Genomic DNA, 20,963 nt, shown 5'->3' on the forward strand with positions numbered 1-20,963 from the left:
TTTTGGCATTCCTAGTACCCAAGTATCAGGTTTTGAAATAAAGAAACATATTCTCCACAGTTTGTAAGTCTCTGTCTTTAATAATAATCTACCATTGCAGCACTCCCAACACAAACACACACATGCACACTAAACCCCCCAACATTTAAAAAATGACATTGTGCCCACCTGATTTGCCAGTATTGATGATCCACCAAAGATATGTTTACTGTTGTCCAATCTATCACTGCTTAGAACCCACCAATGACAAGACAGTACTGGGTGATTTTTTGTTTGTCAAAAAAAACAATAAACTTTATATGCTACAGTCCCACATTAGTCAATCCACTACTGACCCATTAACCCTAGGCTGCTGTCTCATTATTACTCCCTGGGACTGCATTACCTTGGATGACTACTTTTATTTCCTAAGCAAAAGATACAAATTGGAAAATGAGGCAAAAATCCAGACATTCTTCGAAAATCCATAGAGTTGAGAGGTATGATTTCATATTCAATACAACACTCTCCCTGTCAGGAAAGCTGCAATTTAATGAAAGTGTACTTTTAATGTAGGATGCATTTGTGAGCTAACTTGTTTGTACGTTAGCCTCTTTGTGCATGTGTCTCTCTCTCTGTCTCATTGTCATGCACACATAAACACACACACACACACACACACTTCTACTTTCATGCACATAAACATTCTGCTTTCATGCATGCACTCACTCACACCATACTTACCTATTAATACAGGTTAAGTGCTGTCTCTTTAAAAGGCAATTGCAGCAAATCCATAGACGAGTCCCTCTTCAGCAAGAACACACACATTGATTCTTTGGCACGAAATAATGGCGCGAACACACAGACCCTTCTTTGGAGCAAAAAAATCAAAACTAGAAGGATGCTTTGGTGCATGCGCGCACCGATGTTAGAGTTACAGGTCATGGGCGTGAAAAACACAACAAAAAAGTGTTTTGGGGCATGCGTACATCGATGTTGGAGTTAGAGGTAGAGGGCCGCATGGCAGAGCTCTGAGGGCCGCATGCGGCCCGCAGGCTACAGGTTGGACACATCTCATTTATATACAGATGTCTCAGGAATAGAAATTTGAAGATATGATAAAATATGGGGTCATGGACCACATAATAACCTGTGTCTCATCTTTGCAAACTTTATTTCAGTCGGTAGATTTATTGCAATATATGATGGTTCTTCAACCTTTCCACAGGAATCCTAATTTTAAACTAAATAATCAGCTGATCGATCTCAGCAAATTTCCATTAATAGTTAATCTGACTCTATTTGATGTTTTTAATAAACTTGACTTATCGGCTTTACAAATTAGACAGGAAATGAATCTACCTAGAAGTTACATTGTTATAATGAGACAAGTTAAAGAACTTGCCTTGAGCTATTTTAGGAACTTTAAACCTGCAGTCGGATTTGTGGATAAATGCTCTGAATTGTGGCAAGCTATCCAACAAGACACTAAATTTATAGCAACTGCATATAAATTAATTAAGGATTTGAAATTTCAGGACAAAATTTTGCTTTCAGAGTATTGGGTAAACAAAGTAACAGTAACAGACAATCAGATATTGAAAGCAATCGATATAACTAGGAAATCAGTTTCTTTTCAAAAACTGATGTACACGCAATTGATGATTTCGAACGATGCATATTACACACATCTTAGATTACATAAATTTAACCCTAGGAATTCTCCAATTTGTCCATACTGTGCAGATCAAACAGCGGATCTTCTTCATATGTTCTGGAGTTGTAAATGCGTATATAAACTTTGGAACTCTCTTAAAGTACAACTGCAAAAGATGGGTTATCAAAGTTCTACACTGTCATGGGAATTTATGATTCTACACATTCCTCCAAGAGAGCTTTCCAGATCGCAAACTATTATTTGTATGAATATTTTTTTGCTGATGAAACTCTATATAGCCACAAATTGGCTAGAACCACATAAGACATCATGGAATAATTTTAAGCTTGTGGCTATAAAACATATACTAGCACATAAATTACTTCTGAAACAAACTAACAAAAATATTAATAACCCAAAAATATGGGAAAAGGTCTTCAATATTATATTAGCATGATACTGATTTTAGGAATATATTAAATATAGGAAGCATTTCATGTAGATATTGTATAAATGGTTTGTAGTAGTTATAGTGTATTATGTGTGTGATGTTTATTGTATTTTTGTAATGTTTTTGGAAAATATATTTCAATAAAAATTTATTATGGAAAAAAATATATATATATTAAATAAAAAAAAAAAAAAAATTGAAGATATGATACAGATAGAGTGTATCCTATTTGGTGGAGAGTTTAATGAAATATTTGCACTAAGTCTTATACCAAAATCATTAAAACAAGTTGCCCTAGTAGTTGTGCTACAGGAAAGTAAAGATCTCTGTAAGCTCCCTTCCTATGCACCAATATCCATACTTAGGCACAAATTGTGACTGGATAAACATGTGCCAGAGTTATCTGAAAATGATTAATACAGATTTGTAGAAGGGTGGCAGACAATTGATAATTTATTGAGGATAGTATTATTAATCACTGGTGTGCAGCAGCATGAGGACAGAGTATTAAGTTTAGAAGCAGAAAAGGCATTTGACAGAGTTGAATGGTATTATTTGATGAGGGTATTAGCTGCCTTTCATTTTATTAGTTGAGACAACATACACAAAAACTGTCTTTTACTACATGGTGGGTATCATAGTCTTACTGAGGTTATGAAGGGGTCCATCAGGGGTGCCTATTATCACCATGATGTTTTACCTTAATTTATAACCACTGGCATCAGAATATACATATTTAAGATTGGGGGTGTAAGGTGGCAGTTAAAGAACAAGAAAACATTATTCACTGAGGATGGGTTGATCTATCTGACAAAACCTCAGCAAGATCTGAATATTCTTTTTTCATGCCCAGAGGCATTTGATACTTTTTCAACATCAAAGAACAACAAAATGAAAGTTACAGCTGTGCACAAAAATTAAAGGCAGCTTGGAAATTGAGACAAGAATATCAGTTTCTGTGGGAAACCCCCCGCATTACATGTATGAGAGCTTGGAAGGGTGAGACAATGCAAAATTCTGCTAAAAAAATCACATGAAGAGTTGATGAAAATGCTACAATCTGATTTGAGGAGTTGAGAAGTGGTAGGACTGAATCTAGGACAGACATTTCACATGATAACTTTGTTTTGCTCTCATTACTTTATACGGCCTACATTTTGCTAGTGAATACTCCTGGCCACTTCCTGAAGTCCAGTAAAAATATGATGGTAGGCTTTATTTGGAATGATGGAAAACCTAAAGTGTCTTGGAAAATATTGATAGTTCTGCAGGAGGTGGGGGGACTGTAAGTTTCAGATTCATACTTCTAATCACAGTGCAGTTCAAATGGAAAAGCTGTATTCAGTACAGATCAGAGCTGGATGTTAAGCACTACATGAAGTCTGGGATTGATCCAGTTACTGCAGAAGGTACGACCTACACTAATTTCATTGCTAATGGATGATATGGGTGACCTATTAAAGACTAAAAGGCTAGTAGGAAAGGTATTTAGAGCTCTATGAGGTAATGGATAACATGAGACAAAGATAGGTCAACAACATGGAGAAGGAACTAGGTGATAAAGATATGGACAGGCATATTAACTGACAACATGCTACAAAATGCAGAAAACGTAATGTTTGTGAGGAAGTGTTTTCTGAAATGATTATATCTCCATGTGACTGCAAATGATGTTCTCTCAGGAAGATCAGGCATGCTGTGGATGTAACTCTGGAGCTATTGGAATATGGTAACTTATTTTTAGTGATCTTCTTAGAGTTTAAATACTTATAAACTGAAGCTGCAAGCATTATTTAGAAAAGAAAATATAAATTAGTATGTTTCTAGGTTATGACAAATCAATGAACTTGACAAAAAATGAACAGGTGTTTACTACACTTAATGACAATAGCAAACAAAACAATAACTAAGAAGGTGGAATATAAAACTCAATTGACTAATGGTGGCATATTACAGATTTAGATGATGTGGGAAAGAGGGAAAGCGTAACTGCAAAAATATTCTTGGCACAAGTTTGTATTGAGATGGCTGCCATTGTATACTTTAATGAATTCCTGTAAAATAATGTTTAAATGTAAAGAATCAATCTTAACATCTATGTTAATTTTGGATTTTTGTGATCAGTGATGAATATTCTCAGCTAACTTGGCAGTGGATTATCTGTAAGGGTTATATAGACATTATATATAACTGAGGAAATAGTACAATGAAATTACCGCCTTACAAAATAAGCAACAGAATGTTACCTTCTAGTTGACTGGATGATAATTTAGTGCAGGACAGATGTGAGACAGCCATATCGAAAATACATGAAGTTAATTTATGTGTTCTGTTATTATTCAGTACATTCTTTGTGTTTATATTGTATTTTACGTTTGCTTGTTACAAGTCTCTCATTTTTAGTTGAATGTTTGTCAGTAATGTTTGATTAACATCACTTGGGTATAACACATTTGAATATGAAATTAAATTTAAACTACGGTTGAAATTGTTTTATAACAGTTGTATATTATGTTGTGGTGTACCAGTCATTGTTTTTTAATAGAGAGCGTTAAAATAAGGAATCATGATTGTATTGCATGTGTATGTCTATATGTGGGGATGATGAACCATAAATAAATTAGAGCTTATATAAAAGATAAGACACACTGAAATGTGGTAATGGAAAATGAGTGGCTAGTCAGAGAAATATAATGATCATATCCTGCCAGATTTAGTTAAGATTATGTTCCATAGTTTGGACCTCTGGTTGCAAGCTGAATAAGGCCTATCTCTGCATTCTTGGGTGCATCAAGGGTTCACTTTTTTGAATCATCTTTATTATGTAGTTACATTAACCTGTCCAAGCTAGAATTTTCACTGTGTGATACCTTAAACCTCCTGTAATAGAGACACATGGGATATATGCAAATGACCTCTTAAGATCATTAAGTGTTTCAGCTATATGGCTTCTGAATGTCCATGACTTTTTATTTTAAGTGTTTATGAGTACATTCAAGCTAATAAAACCAAACCACAGTGGCTGTGGACATTCATGTTTCAGCCTTCTAACCTCATCAGCACAGCATAAGTAAACTAATTGGCTATACTTTAGAAACACAAGGTCTTTAAACCCAGTTGATGTCCATAACCAGTAAGGTGTCTGCAAAATATCCCAACTGACATCCCAGCCGAGGAATGAAAAGGTCACATAGACAAACCAATTAGTAAAAACTACAAGACAAACCTAGCCAAGCCAGAGTTTTCAATGTGTGATACCTTAAACCTCCTGTAATAGAGGTCCATGGGATATATGCAAATGACCCTGCAAGAACATCAAGTATTTTAGCTATATATCTTCTGAATATCTATGACATTTTTTACTTTTTTTTTAAGTCTTTATGGATACATGAAGGCCAATAAAGCCAAACTCCACTAGCTGTGGACATGCATGTTTTGGCCTTCTTATGACCTCATCACAGTCAGGTAGATCATTTAATAAGGTGTGGCTAGTGAAGACAGATGTACTGAAACCACAAACACATGTATGTATTGTTGCCATTCAGAATGCAGACACCCAGAAGGACACCATCAGAATACACACACAGGTCAGAATGTAGACAGGTCAAAATGTTGACTGTTCAGTGTGCAAAGAGAAGTAAATGGGTTGGTATTAGGTAGGGAATGTGTCTGTGTGAGCATTAGCAGGTTAGGGTTAGAATAAGGGTTAGATAAGGGGAAATCCTTATGTTGTACATGTTTATTGATGAGTATGGTATTATTTAGGGTTTTTGTTTCATGTTAGTGTATGTTTAAACTGATTGCAACATTAATAGTGCTTGCCTGTCTTTTTTTTGGGGGGGGGGGGTTGCTATTAATTGAATGTGGGTTTAGGTGTTTTGCTCAGTATTTTGAGTGACTGTATTTTAAAGGTTCATAGGTGTTTACTAGGCTAACAATCACAAGGGACTTTTTAAGCCTAGTCCTGCATCCCAAATCTCTGACAAGTTCTGGTACACTTGATAAGTGTAACCAGGGGCTTGAGAAATGAAACATTTAAAAGCAGAGGCCTGGGAGATGAACCATTTACATGTTACCTGTGTCCATTATATACATAGATGTCAAAGCAGGGATGAATTTCCTTTTCACCAACCAATTGTCCAAGTTACACTTGAACTGGGTTAGGGAGGAACTCTGCTTCACATGGATGGGGAGACTGTTCCAGAGATGGGGTAGTCTTTGGGATACATACCTGTCTCTCCAGCAGGTTCTATTTATATCACAGGCAAGGTTTAAGTCTTTAGAATGGGTAATTCTTGTGCTGTTTGTTTTGTAAATATGCAGGAGGTTCATCAAAGTGGGGTCTGACAATGCCCTATATGCCAGGCATAGATCTCCCCTCTAAAGCCTGTAGGAGACAGAATAAAGGGATAGGGCCTTGAGGTGGTCTGCATAGGACATGTTACTTACGCCCTGTATTCTTTTACTGAGGCACCTCGGTGGATGTTCCAGTTGTTGGATATGCCTGGTTAGGTACATAACAAAGGGTGGATTGTGCTCAATTATAGGTTTGATGAATGCCAAGTACAGTGGAACAATGAGTTCCTTGGACTTAGATGCCATACCTTTGTTTATAAGTTGCGCACAGTGCAACATAGAATGATTTCCTCACCACTGTAGACACATGATGATCAAAGGCTAGATTATTATGGGTGTCCCTAAGTCCCTGACTACTGGGTCAGCTCTAAGGGGTGTGCTGCCAATGTGATAGTTACCAGGGATGGATGACTTCCTAAAGGATACTATTATGCATTTCCTGGCATTTAGTTTTAGTTCATGACTCTGACACCAGTTGTTTGTCTGTGTCACCCCTCCTGGAGAACATTTGTGCCAGTGTGAGATTCAATGACAGGTCCTAATTTGCAATCATCTGCAGGTTTAGTCAGCCAGAGACCACTGACATTGGCCTTGACCTCTGAGAAGTAAATGCCAAAAAGGAGCGGTCTAAGGACCGATCCCTGAGGGATTCTACTTGTGAGTGGCCTCTTTGTATAGGTAGACTCCCCAATTCTAACTTCCTGGGTCCTGTCTGTAAGCCAATTGGCTATCCACCAGATGACATATGGATTTTTGTTTTATCATTATTACTTTGGGGCCTTGCACTTGCCTTACTGGTGGAAGCTCTTTTTGGATATTGACATATGGATTTTTACCTAACCTTTTGATACATCTACATTCCATACTGTCTGTATTTTGATATCTCTATTGTTAAGTGTCTACATGTTTAACTATACTCATACATATGTGTGTGTGTGTGTGTGTGTGTGTGTGTGTGTGTGTGTGTGTGTGTGTGTGTGTGTGTGTGTGTGTGCATGAGTTGACCTTGCTATGACATTTCACATTTTCTGGCTCTAGGGATGAGTGTGTATAAATGATGATATTGTAAATGATGAAAATAACTTATTTTTTCCTTGTGGGACGGTGGCCCTGTCCTATGCTGGGGTCTCTGGCCCCAGGCTCTCTATAGACAGACTAATGCATTTTGTTAAAAGTGAATATTTGTAATGGATTTGTTTTTGGAAACAGATGTAAAGATGGTAGATTTTGGATTGTTATGTTTGCAGTGTTGTACTAGAAAATGTTTGTTATTCAAATGATTGTATAGACTTGGACACTTTGTTTTTATCAGTTAAGCACTTAGCTTTTACCAGTTAAGTAAACACACAACCCAAATATATGTTTAACAATATTTTGGTAATCAGTCACAGTAAGTTATGACCAGTAAGTATTTTCTACACTGTGTTTTGGGATCTAGATAGCAATCCTCAAATTCTCAGTTTCTGCTGAATTAAAAAAAAGACATACCATAGTGGAAACAAAACATGTTTAGAAATACTTGTTCATAGGTTCATAGGTTGGTACTAGGCTATTGGCCCTAGCACCTATACAAGCCTAGCCATAACAATTCCCTGACTATTTCTTCCCAGACAATTTACTTCCCTGGACCCCTGTCTAGCAGGGCGACTGACGTGATCCCTGGGGTGAATTTCCTTTCTCCCATCCAATCATCAAGGTTCCTTTTGAAGAGGGCCAAAGAGGTGCTCTGGTTGACATGTATGGGCAGTGTATTCCAGAGTCTGAGGAGTCTCTGGGTCAGGAACCTATCCATCCAGCATGTTTTGTTTATTGTGATGACAAGGTTTAGATCCCTGGAGTGTGTGGCTCTGAGGGATTGGGATTTCTTTAAGTGTAGCATGTCCAACAGCTCTGGGTTTTACATGGCCTTGTATGTTAAGCAGAGATCGCCTCTGAGTAGACGATATGTGACAGAGTATAGTTGGAGTTTTTAAGGTGGTCAGCGTAGGGCATCTGCTTTAGGCTTGTGATTCTTTTAGCAAGGTATTTCTGTGGCCTTTCCAGTTGTTGCAGATGTCTTGAGAGGTACCTACCAAATGGGGCATTGTATTCTATAATGGGTCTAATGAGGGATGAGTACAGTGGGACAATGACTTCCTTTTTTCTGGATGAAAAGCCCTTAGTGATGCAGTGTGCCTCATAGAAGAACTTCCTGTCTGTTGTGGCAATGTGGTTATCGAAGGTGAGACCACTGTCCACCTGTGTCCCTAAGTCTCTTATCACATTTTTGGTGTTTAGTGTACTGCCACCTATGTGGCAATTCATGGGTACATGTTTTTTTACCAAAGGGGATAACTATACATTTTTTGTCATTGAGTTTGAGCCCATGGCTCTGGCACCAAGCATCTGTTTCTGTAAGGCCCTTTTGTAGAGTATCCACATAATTTGGGAATTCAATAATGCCTCCCAGTTTGCAGTCATCTGCGAACTTTGTTAGCCAGAGTCCCTTAGTGTTGGCCTGTATGTCAGAGAAGTAGATGCCAAACAAGAGCGGTCCCAGGACTGAACCCTGAGGTACTCCACTTGTCACTTGTCTGGAGCTGGATTTGGAGTCGGCTACTTTTACAGTGTGGGTTCTGTCAGTAAGCCAGTTGGCAACCCATCGAGTGATGCAGGGATTAATGCCCAGCTTAGTAAGTCTATCTATGATTCCAGAGTGGGGGATGGTGTCAAAGGCATTGGCGAGGTCCAGATAGCATGTGTGGACCACCTTACCCTTGTCCACGGCTCTGGAGACTGATTCGAAGAAGCTAATCAGGTTCAGGAGACAAGATCGTCCCTTCATGAACCCAAACTGGGTGGGGTCCAGTGTTTGAAGGTTGCCAATGTTTTTGTTTTTAAGTTCCATGATAATACGTTCCATAGCCTTGTAGATCAGGCTTGTCAGACTGATGGGGCGGTAGATCCTGGGATCCAAGGTGGATCCCCCCTTGTGGAGTGGGATAACCATAGCTGTGCGCCACTCAGTGGGCAAGAAGCCTGAGGTGAGGCTATGTTTAAACATGACACTTAGGTGAGGTGCCAGTTCATTTTGTAGTTCATGTAGTACACAGCCCGGGATGTCATCTGGTCCCATGGATGCTGTATTCTTAGCTTTGGAGAGTGTGTTTTTTACCTGTGTGGCCGTTATTACCGGAATTTGGCAATCTTCCTGCATTGAGATGGGCCATTTAGGGGGTGAGAGGGGGGTGAAGGTGGCACTGAATTGATCTTCCAGGATATTGGCAATATCCTTGGGATCAGTATATTTAATGCCATTCTGTTGTAGCTCAGAGCAGATCTGAGCATTGCCATTTAGATTTTTGACATAGTTATAGAATGCCTTGTGGTTGTCTTTGGAATCTTTGGAAATTTTATTTTCATAACTAGCTTTGGAGGATTTTATGAGGGATCTCAGCTTTTTACTGAGGCTGGTAAGGACATTTTTTGCATCCTGGGATTTTCCCCTTTTCTGCAACAGTTTCTTCCTTTTGTTGTAAAGTTTGTTTATGGCAGGGGACCACCAGATTGGCTTCCTTTTTTTGGAGGAGAGCATCTTGGTTCTATTTGGGATGGCACGATTCATGTATGAGTGGATGTGCTCGTACAGTGCCTTAGTGTAGGATTCAGCAGTCAAACTTTCAGTTCCTGTCTGCATGGGTGTCATGAAGTTTGTAACTTCTGACTTGAGTGGCATGAAGTTGGCCTTGGAGAAGTTTTTTATGGATTCTGCCTTACTGGGGGGTGGGGGTGGGATGTGGATGTTAAGGGTGATTAGCTTATGGTCAGACCTAACCAACGAGGGAGTGACTATAGGTGTGGAGCATTGATTTCCCATGTTGGTAATGACCAGGTCTAGGATATTGGAGCCCCTGGTGGGACTATGGATTAGTTGATTCAGGGCATTGGAATTTATGAATTCCAAGAACCGTTGGGCAAAGGTGTTGGTACACAAGTAGTTTTCACAGTTAATGGTAGGGTAGTTGAAATCATCCAGTATTACGGTGTTTGGTTGTATCTTAATATTTTCCAGTATGTTTAGAAAGGTGTAGTGAGAATCTTGGGGCATGGTGGGGGATCTGTAGCAAGCTACAATTTGGATCTCAGTCTTACCTAGTGTTAGTTGCACCTGGAAAATTTCAGACGCATTGTGTTGGGCAACTAGCCTGGTAGTGTGAATATCCTTGGTGAATATGGACACTCCTCTACCTTTAGTGTTTCGGTCCTGGTTTGGTGGCCAAAACGTGTGGTAAGAGTTGTAGCCTGGTATTGCAGGGGTGCTCTCTGAAGCCTTGAACCAGGTCTCAGTTACTGCACAGATACTGATGTTCTCCATTTTTAGGAGTGTCTCGAGAGAGTGCATTTTGAAGTTTAGACTTCTAGCATTGAGTAGCATTACCTTCAGATTTTGCATGCTTGTACTTGTTACAGTGGTGGTTTTGTCCTTTGAACTTTGCCTAAAAAAGGCACTATAGGGGTGGCAAGAGCCTTAGCCAGTAACCTGAATCCCAGGGGCAACAGGTGCAGACCATCTCTGGCAAAGCATCGTGCTCTGTCGATCATGTCATCCCAGGCAGACAGATACTGGATCCCCTTTGAATGACACCAGAAGCTTAGCCAATTGTTGAAGTCAATCATTTTGTCCTTATATTGTGGTATAATTCTGGGCAAAGGCAGGATGCTACTCAGGGCTAGGGTCATACCTGCCTGGGCCAAATGATCTGAGAGCTCTTCCATGTCTCTTTTCATGTAGTCCAGGGAGGTGCATCTCAAGTCATTCACTCCAACATGGACAATGACAGAGTCATATTTGTACTTGTTGTGGAGTGACTTGAGTGCATGTGTTATGTGGCAGATCCTGGTACCTGACAGGCAGCTGACTGTAATTTTCTCCTTGTTCAGCCTGGTGAGTGGGACATCAGTGTGCCTGACTATAGAGTCACCTATGACTAAAATGGTATGTACATTGTCTTGCCTTAGGAGTTGTTGCTGGGTGGCATGCTGGTGTTGTGAGCTATGTGACACTTTGGTTGTGATTGGTGTTTGTTTGCATTTCAGCTTTGGAGGTCCTTGTTGCTTGGGCAGGTTACAGTTAAGTGCCTCCACATATGTGGATTTAATGTTGCTATGTGTGGGTGTTGGTGGTGTGGGTTTATAAGGGCTACGTGTTGCTTGAGGTGTAATGCAGGTGTTAACCTTCTCGTCTTGACTGTCCAGCACAATCTTGTGTGGAGAGAGCTTTGCTTCTAGTTTGCCTATGCAAGTGCATCTCTCACAGGTTGTAGTGTTGGGTGGTAGGAGGAGAGGATTGTCTGTGTACATGAGGCAATTGCTGCATTGCTCCAGTATGCCCAGATTCACCAGGTGGACAGGAAAAATCACCGGAAGCTGACCCTTGTACATGCCTGGTTTGGTGCTTTTTTTGTAAAGTACAGGAGCTGTTTTCCCTTGCCTTAGCAAGGTACTTTGCAGTTATAGGCTGTTTAGTGCCTACATTTAACTTCTCCTTATTAACAAGGAGAGTTGAGTGCTTGTATCAGTTTAAGGCTTCCTAGTGCTTTCCAGCAGGTTTTAGAGCAAGTGCTAGTCACAGGGATGCTTAAAGGTAAGATGAAAAAAATGGTTTATCCTAAACACTGCAGTGTGCACTAGAGGAGTTGGATGTGAAAGTAGGTAACTTAAGTTTTAGCTGTCTAAAAAGTTAAGTTTTAGTGGAGAGTTACTATTTATAAAACAGCAAAATAGATTGAAAGAGGGTGGTCACTTTTGTATTCTGGGACTATGCAATACAGTAGGATGGCCAATAAATTTAAATAGTTGAAGGGGAGTAATTTCAAAAATGATAATTTTGTGATTACTCACACAAGCCAATGAAAGTAGAGAGGAAATGAGATATATGGTCAAATTAACATAAGAGGCACGCAACTAGAAAGACAGTGGCGTTTAAGAACATGACAGTAAGCGGCTGGGTGGGTGGGAAAAAATTTCTGCCTGACTCACAAGAGACAGAGCTGTGGTCTCTTTTGAAGTTTTAATATGCAATTAAAAGCAGAATACAGGTAAAACACAAGGTAAAGAAAACAAATCACAGTATTCAAAATAGAAAAAGGCAATTAAATAATATAAAATACAACAAATAAAAAGCAAACTAACCTTTCCTTCACAGCAAGGTGTAGCAGAGTCTGGTGAGCTTTTCTAGTAAAGTGTAATCCTTCCTACAGGAGACAACTACTGGGTTTTGGATACAGACTACGATAACTATGCCATCACCTATGCCTGCCGTACACTAAAGGATGATGGGACGTGTGATGACGGATATGCTATCATCTTTTCTCGCTCTCCTGGCAGTCTTCCTGAAGCCTTACAGCGCTTAGTCCAAAAGAAACAGGAAGAGGTCTGCATGGCTGGAGAATTTCATAAAGTGCTACAGTCAGGTATGTATTAATGAATAAGTCAGAGACATTCTGAAACCAGAGCAAGAGTACAGCAGTCCATTTTTCTTAACTATTAAGATGTCATTTAAATTTCTGAGGTTCATGTTATTAATTCATAGCTACCCAACTGACTCACATGTTATACGGGAAGGGCACTAGATACAGGGAGAAGCACCATGGTTCATGCATTGAAAATTAGCACATAAATGGTAATCCTGTCAATAAAATGTTATCACACTATTAATGGTGTATATTGTTTTTTCAACACACTACTCTAGATAATATGATGCTATATGTTCCTTTATTTACCTAAGGGTCTGTGCAGTGGTGTTATCAAGACTGTTTTCACAAAAGGGCAAGAAAACTGGATATTTTTGGGGGTATATGGAGAGATGGACAGAGCAGGGCAAAACTCACATTTTAAAATGACCTCAGGATGGTGACAAATAAGAAAACACAGTAATATATAAGACTAACTCCTCCCCAAACATTTAGAAAGTTGTCAGAAATGTTTGGAGAATTTTTGACAAAGATGTATAGTACCAGACTTCTTTGAATGAGTTGTCTATCATGCCAGCAGGTTCAGTGCATGTTATAAGGAACATTAATGTCTTTAATGCAGGTGTTCATGATGTTGCTGGTTTTGTGAATATGAAGGTGGTTACTCAGGACAAGGTCACTCTAGGCTTTGTAGGCCATGCAAAGGTCACCTCTAAACAATCTATATGAGACAGGAAAGAGAAACAGAGCTTTAAGTCATTCTGCATTGGTAATGGAACTCAGGGGGGTTTCAAGTTGTATCATATGTCTGGACGGGTACATGCCAAAGGGAGCACTGTAATTAATTATGGCCTCATATGAGAGGAGTAAAGAGGTATGATGATAACATCCTTGGACCTGGACGAAATATCCTTAGTGACCACCTGGACTTAATAGAAGGATTTTCCAGCAACCATTGCTACATGGTGGTCAAAAGAGAGCTCAGTGACAACAAATACACCCAGGTCTCTGCTAACTGTGAATGCTTTTAGGGGGGAACCATTAATGTGGCAGAAGCAAGGCTGATCCTGTTGGTTAAAGGATTCAATATTACATGTGTTAGCATTAAGCTTGATACCATTGTTGTGGCACCATGAGGAAGAGCCATAGCTGAGATACACAATACATGTTTTAAAAAAGGAAACATCTATTTTCATGCACTTGGACTTCAATAAACACTTTGATACGGTGCTGCCACACAGAAGATAGTTAGAAAGGATTTGCATACATTTGTTTGACTCCACTTAAAATGTGCTACACTTCATCGTTTTTTGAATATTAGGAGGCATAACTCAAAAAACACCAAAACAGAAAATATTCTTTTAGTGGGAGGGCAAGCCCCCACCTCCCCCCCAACTATGTGATGTGTGTCACTTGGCTCTTATAGACATTTACCTATATATATATATATATATATATATATATATATATATATATATATATATATAGTTTACTATCAAAATCTTGACTTTGACAAAAAAAAAACATATTTAATATTGAAAGTCCTGCATATTAAGTAGGTGAAAATCTCGAATCTGCTGAACAAATTCAGCAGCTTCAACATTTTTGTCGAATTTTGAAAGTGAAGTCCATATAGAAGCAAAGGTAAGTGTAACTCCTACACTGCAATTCACATTTTTTTCAGGGGGGGCAAGCCTCCCCCCCCCCTGCACACTATATATTCCAGCTCCGAGATCACACTGTAGTGAGGAAAGGGATAAATTTCCCAAGCCGTACTGTACCAAGATCTCTAATCATAACATTGAGTATACATATCAGCGAATGCACACTGTCATTTGCTGACATGTACTCTCGCTCACATAACGTTTGGAAACACGGGAATCGGCCAACTGCCATTTGGCATTCTCGTGTTCGTCCAACCTACATTCTAAAATTTGATAGTAAATCTATATACCGATATATATATATATATATATATATATATATATATATATATATATATATATATATATATATATATATCCCGAATCCACCATCACAACAGTGGAGAAAAGTGAAAAACCCCACTGTAATTTCAAGGAACTATGATAAAAAGAAATCACACTACGGCTGCTTACTCAAGCTACTGTCATTGGAGTATAGGATAACCACTAGAAAGATAAGGCATATAAGTAATGCATCGAAATTAAAAAGATGTCTCCAAGTGAAATAGTCACAACTTCAGAGAACTCTATCCAGTCAACATAATTTAATATATAAATGCATGAGGTAGAATAAAAACCTGTTCTGTTCACCAGTAGAACGTTGATACTAGAGATAAGAGAAAAGGGAGCGTTGTCTAGTGAGAAGCTAATAATCTTAGGAGTGCTGCATGGGTTGTTAAAGGGACAAGTCCTGTTTAAGCTTATTTTCATCCCACAAAATTAGCAAGCTGTGAATAAGTGTCATCACTTTACTAGTGACATAAAGCACAGTGGAGTAGTAGTAGGATGCAGCTAAACCTTCTGCAGCAGCTGGCATGAATAACAAGGCTAAAGGGCAGTGGTATGTCATGATTCAGAACAGACTGGTAAGTACCGACAAGTGACACAAGATCTATAGATGTCAGATGAGAAAGGAAAGTAAGCTGCAGCTGTATTCTTACTTTTAAGTTAAATCTTGCAACAGAGTCAGCGGGTTCTACTATGGTAAAGATCAAACATATTTTGTTGCCGGGGGGTATTTGATGCCCACAGAGATAAAAAGATGCCACTACTTTCCCTTTTAGAGAGCTGATAAGGCTATGTAGAGTATATTCTGCATTTGTTACATCACCGAGTACTTGCTCAGGACCTGTAACAGCAAGGGCCTTGGATACCATGAATTCTCATTTAAATGTATCCTTGGGAAGTAAGTATTAAAACACATTTTAAGATTGTTTCAGATAATCTTTGTGAAATAAAGGAATCCCTTTCCTTGGCACTATTAATAGCAGTTTGTACTTTTTTCATATTTTTTTTCAGCCTGGAAGTTCACATTATTATTTAACCAAGACAGACACTGCCTCATTAAGGCCTAAAAATGCAGTACAGGTGCTCTATCAGTATGATAAACTGGATTTAGTAAAGTGGTCAGAATCTTATGCCTTTATTCATAAGGAAATATTTTTACTTCTTTAATTCTCTGTGTATAAATTCGTATGTTTTTGAGCTGAGTCAGAGAGTTGGAAAAGTAAATATAAAAATAACTACTTCATTGTGTATTAGCTTGAGTAAGGTGTTTATTCCAAGTGCAACCATGCCTTTACTCTGTTAAGAAAAGTAAGTTCTGAAGAGCTTATAGAGAAGACATCAAGGTAGTGGATACAACACAGAGGAGAACCTCTACAGCTTCAAGTGGATGGGGGTATAGTATGAAGAAAGGCTGTACTTAGTGAACATGTGCACTGTGGAGGATAGAAGGGATCGGGGGTAAGATACGCACTGAGTGTATTTATTTATTTAAAATGAAACTAGGGTAGAACACTGGCAGACTGCTGGGGATTGAGTTAAAATGGACTGATTGAGTGGGTAAGGTAGCACCAAGAAAGTAAAGTATGAGAAAATGCTTTTTTTTCTTAACAGAGAAGTGGAAGGGACCATGAAATGACCTGGTGGCAAACATGATGGTATCTGGGTGAATGCAGCTAGGCATCTGTTGAAATCTGAGAGGAGAGAAGGTGGGGAAAGAGTTATTTGAGTGGAAGTAACTGCAGCAATCACTTGGACTTAGATCACTGGCTATCTTCCAGCATGTTGTTTTTATTTGTATATAAAATATTTGGCTAATTATTCAGAGGTAGCATTGTTGCCTCACAGCAAGAGGTTCTCCCATTCGATTCTCGGCTTGGGTTGGGAGTGCCTTCTGTGTGGAGTCTGCATGTCTTCCCCACGGTCAAGTGGGCATTCGAAAGACATGCGTTGAATGGGCGTGCCTTCATTGAAGGTTGGGCATCGGGCTGGCAACTCGACACCATAAAAACCAACTGCCAGTCATTAGCGGACCGGAGTTCCGCTGTGGCGACCCCTAACCAGGAAAAGCCGAAAGACAGACAACAACAACAACATTCTGTCATGTAATCAGAAGGAAAGATTTGTGCTTATCGTGTTCTAATAGTTGATGTGGTATCACCTGTGCTGCAGAATATGGACTTAAACTGGAGTTTAGATAAATACCAGTGGTCCAAGTTCCACAGAAAAAAGATTTAAGTACACAGACATGAGTTTCCCCAGCTAAAACATTTACACCTAATAAATTATATCATGACTGGTTTATAGTGGCTTACATTACATGGGCAGGATGTCAACTGTCTGCAAGCCTCAGCATTTCAGCCATTCACATGTGGGTAAAGCAACATAGCCAAAATGATTCAACATAAACCCCAGATAAGAAAGCCATATTGGGTCCCCATATTGATGTTAAGTCACTATAAATCATTGGAATTCCACAGCTTTGTATTTAACTCTATAGATGATAAGAATATGACACACTGATAAGTGTTAAGTGCTTAACCAGGACAAAAATGGAGTATGTGCAGTTTGGCACAAATAAATGAGTCATGGAATGTTTCCAAACAGAACGTTAAAGATATTTGTGCATTTATTTAGTTGTTTTTTTGTAGGTAGAGGGCAGTCCCAGATTATTTGGGAGGTTATAGAGAGGTTCCAAAATGTTATAGAAACAAATTAGCAGAGGTTATTTTCAAGGTCAATAGTAAATAACTGTAGTAAATCAACACAGGAGCACAAATATCTTTTGTTTACTGGTAGTAACAAATATCTCATACTTTTCAGGATGAATTGGAGATCAAAAGATGTATTTATTTATGTATTTATTTAATTTATGTATTTACTTTAATGTATTTATTCATTTCCATTCATTGACCTGGTAAGAAAGTGCATATAAATTCACACACATGAAATAAATACATAATTACAAAGTATAATAACAAGAGAGTGGTACAAAATATGTATATTTTTTTGCCAGTCTAGTAACCCAATGACCACATCCCATTTTTTCAGGTGCAAGAGGGGCAACCCACAAGAATCTCTTGGTTCAGTGACTTGCTCAGTCATACAGCAGACAAATAGCACTGGAGGGAATCCAACCCCACCTGGCTACAGCAAGCAATTCATGAGCATAGGCTTCCATATTAACTGCCAGAAGACAATTTACAAAGTATAACAGAAGAAGAGTATTGCATAAAAAAGTGAATGATCTAGAATAGTCATGACAAATAACTCTATATATGTTTACAGTCACACATACAATATCAAATGAGTGACTCAGATGAAAAGTAAACATGAATGAGTTTGTATGAGCTAATATATAATAGTATATATTTAACATGCTATAATTACAGATAGCACTGGAATATATCAAAAGTAGGTGAAGGAAAGGGTTTTAGGCAAAGAAAGTTAAGAGTACATATAAAGAGAATAGTTGAAAATACAGAGTTTATGGGAGAAGTTATGTCAGAGAATGATAGAGCAGAGAAAGTTATAGAAGATGATAGTGGGGAGAGAGAGTGAGAATATGGAAGGGGTCTGTAATTTTAGATTATACAATTATCAATCTGAAAATAGTAAGTTATGTCTATAGTGAGGCATTATTTGTGGGTTGGGAGGGTGGCCTAATGGTTAAGGTGTTTGCCTTAAAAACACAAGGTGCAGGGTTTGAGTCTCACAAGGGGTAATTGGCTAGGCTTAAAATGACTTGCAAGGCAGTTAGCTTAGTACTAATCTATGAACCTATGGATAATGGTAGCTAGGCAAGGGTATGTGTTATTCTGTTCCTGGGCAATAATGACTTTTTGTTAGGTATTGTTTTAATTTGGCTATAAATTTTCTGTGAAATTCTAGCCAATCAATTATTTGTAATGCTTGACAAGGGTGAGACCTAACTGCAAATCTAGCAGTATTATTACCTCCACTTTCATGTCTGCTATTTGAATCTTTTAGTGAGTTAAAAGGGAGACGTGGATAAATGTGATGGTAGAATAATGTTTACACAGTGGTTGGTGGAACAGCCTATGGGCTATAACATTTGGATTTTTAGAGCACGCCCGTTTTCTGACTAGTATTGCTAAAAGCATAATCTACCTCCTTCCTGGACTACAGGTTGCTGCCTTTGATTACACCCACCACTTTAGTATGTTCTCTTACCTGTACGTGCATGTTTCAGAGTATTTAAATGCAGAAAGGCATTATGGCATAGTATGAGAGTAAACACAATAGGGCAATAAGCAAAAATATAGAATGTTTGGGATGCTAAAAAGCCTTATAACAGCCGTTTTAAAAATTGCAGCATGCCAATATACACACACACACACACACACACACACATATATATATATATATATATATATATATATATATATACATACAGTGGATATAAAAAGTGTATGCACCCCTGTTAAAATGCCAGGTTTTTGTGATATAAAAAAATGAGACTACAATAAATCATTTCAAAACTTTTCCCACCTTTAATGTGATCTATAACCTGTACAATTCAACTGAAAAACAAACATCTGTTAGGGAAAAAATATAAAAAATACAAAACGTACAATAAGCTAGTTGCATAAGTGTGCACACCCTTAAACTAATACTTTGTTGAAGCACCTTTTGATTTAATTAGACCATTCAGTTATCTTGGGTAGGAGTCTATCAGCATGGCACATCTTGACTTAGCAATATTTGCCCACTCTTCTTTGCAAAAGCGCTCCAAATTTGTCAGATTGCGAGGGCATCTCTTCTGCACAGCCCTCTTTAGGTCACCCCACAGATTTTCTATTGGATTTAGGTCTGGGCTCTGGCTGGGCCATTCCAAAACTTTAATTTTCTTCTGGTGAAGGCATTCTTTTGTTTATTTGGATGTATGCTTGGGGTCATTGTCATGTTGAAAGGTGAAATTCCTCTTCATCTTCAGCTTTCTAGCAGACGCCTGAAGGTTTTGGGCTAAAAGTGACTGGTATTTGGAACTGTTCATAATTCCCTTCACCTTGACTAAAGCCCCAGGTCCAGCTGAAGAAAAGCAACCCCAAAGTATGATACTACCACCACCATGCTTCACTGTGCGGTTGGTGTTCTTTTGGTGATGCGAAGTGTTGTTTTTGCGCCAAATGCACCTTTTGGAATTGTGGTCAGAAAGTTCAACCTTGGGCTAGTCAGACCATAACACATTTTTCCACATGCTTTTGGGAGATGTATTGTTTTGCAAATTTTAGCCAGGTCTGGATGTTTTTCTGTATAAGAAAAGGCTTCTGTCTTCCAACCCCACCTCATAGTCCAGACATATGGAGAATACTGGAGATTGTTCTCGCATGTAGTACACAACCAGTACTTGCCAGAAATTCCTGCAGCTCCTTCAGTGTTGCTGTAGGTCTCTTGGAAGCCTCCCTGACCATTTTACATCTTGTCTTTTCATCAATTTTGGAGGGACGTCCAGTTCTTTGTAACGTTACTGTTTTCCCATATTTTGTCCACTTTTTGGTGACTGTCTTCACTGTGTTCCATGGTATATCCAATGCTGTGGAAATTTATTGTACCCTTCTCCTGACTGATACCTTTCAGTAATGAGATCCCTGTGATGCCTTGTAAGCTCTCTGAGAACCATGGCTTTTGCTGTAGCAGGTATCTGGGTAAATGTCAGGAAAATTCTACTAGGACAGCTGAACTTTATATTTGGGGTTAATCAGAGAATCTTTAATTGATGGCAGGTGTGTACCCAAGAAGACTGAATGTTGTAATTAAATCAAAAGGTGCTTCAAGAAAGTATTAGTTTAAGGCTGTGCACACTTATACAACCAGCTTATTGTACATTTTTTATTTTTTTTTATATTTTCCCCCCAACAGATTTATTTGTTTTTTTAATTGAATTCTACAGGTTATAGGTCACATTAAAGCAATCTGTGTGTGTGAATATGTGGGGAGAAGCAAAACCTATTTATTTATTTACTGGCTAGGTGGGCTGGACTGTTGACTGTTTACAGCCATGAACCAAGCTTAATTTTTGCTATAGCTCTACGGGCAAAAGGAAAAAGGATACA

General features: G+C 38.6%; 1 protein-coding gene across 1 annotated transcript in view; it reads left to right on the top strand.

The window, feature by feature from the left end:
• LOC122793740 (purpurin-like) overlaps window positions 1–20,963 on the top strand; it is a 102,655-nt gene that overhangs the window by 72,928 nt on the left and 8,764 nt on the right. Inside the window, exon 4 of the mRNA XM_044061939.1 lies at window positions 12,686–12,898. Coding sequence (XP_043917874.1) covers window positions 12,686–12,898 — 213 coding nt within the window. The remainder of the gene's footprint in view (window positions 1–12,685; window positions 12,899–20,963) is intronic.

This window comes from Protopterus annectens, chromosome 2.part0 (genome assembly GCF_019279795.1).
Source record: "Protopterus annectens isolate FY-2018-M chromosome 2.part0, PAN1.0, whole genome shotgun sequence".
NCBI classification, from domain to species: domain Eukaryota; kingdom Metazoa; phylum Chordata; order Ceratodontiformes; family Protopteridae; genus Protopterus; species Protopterus annectens.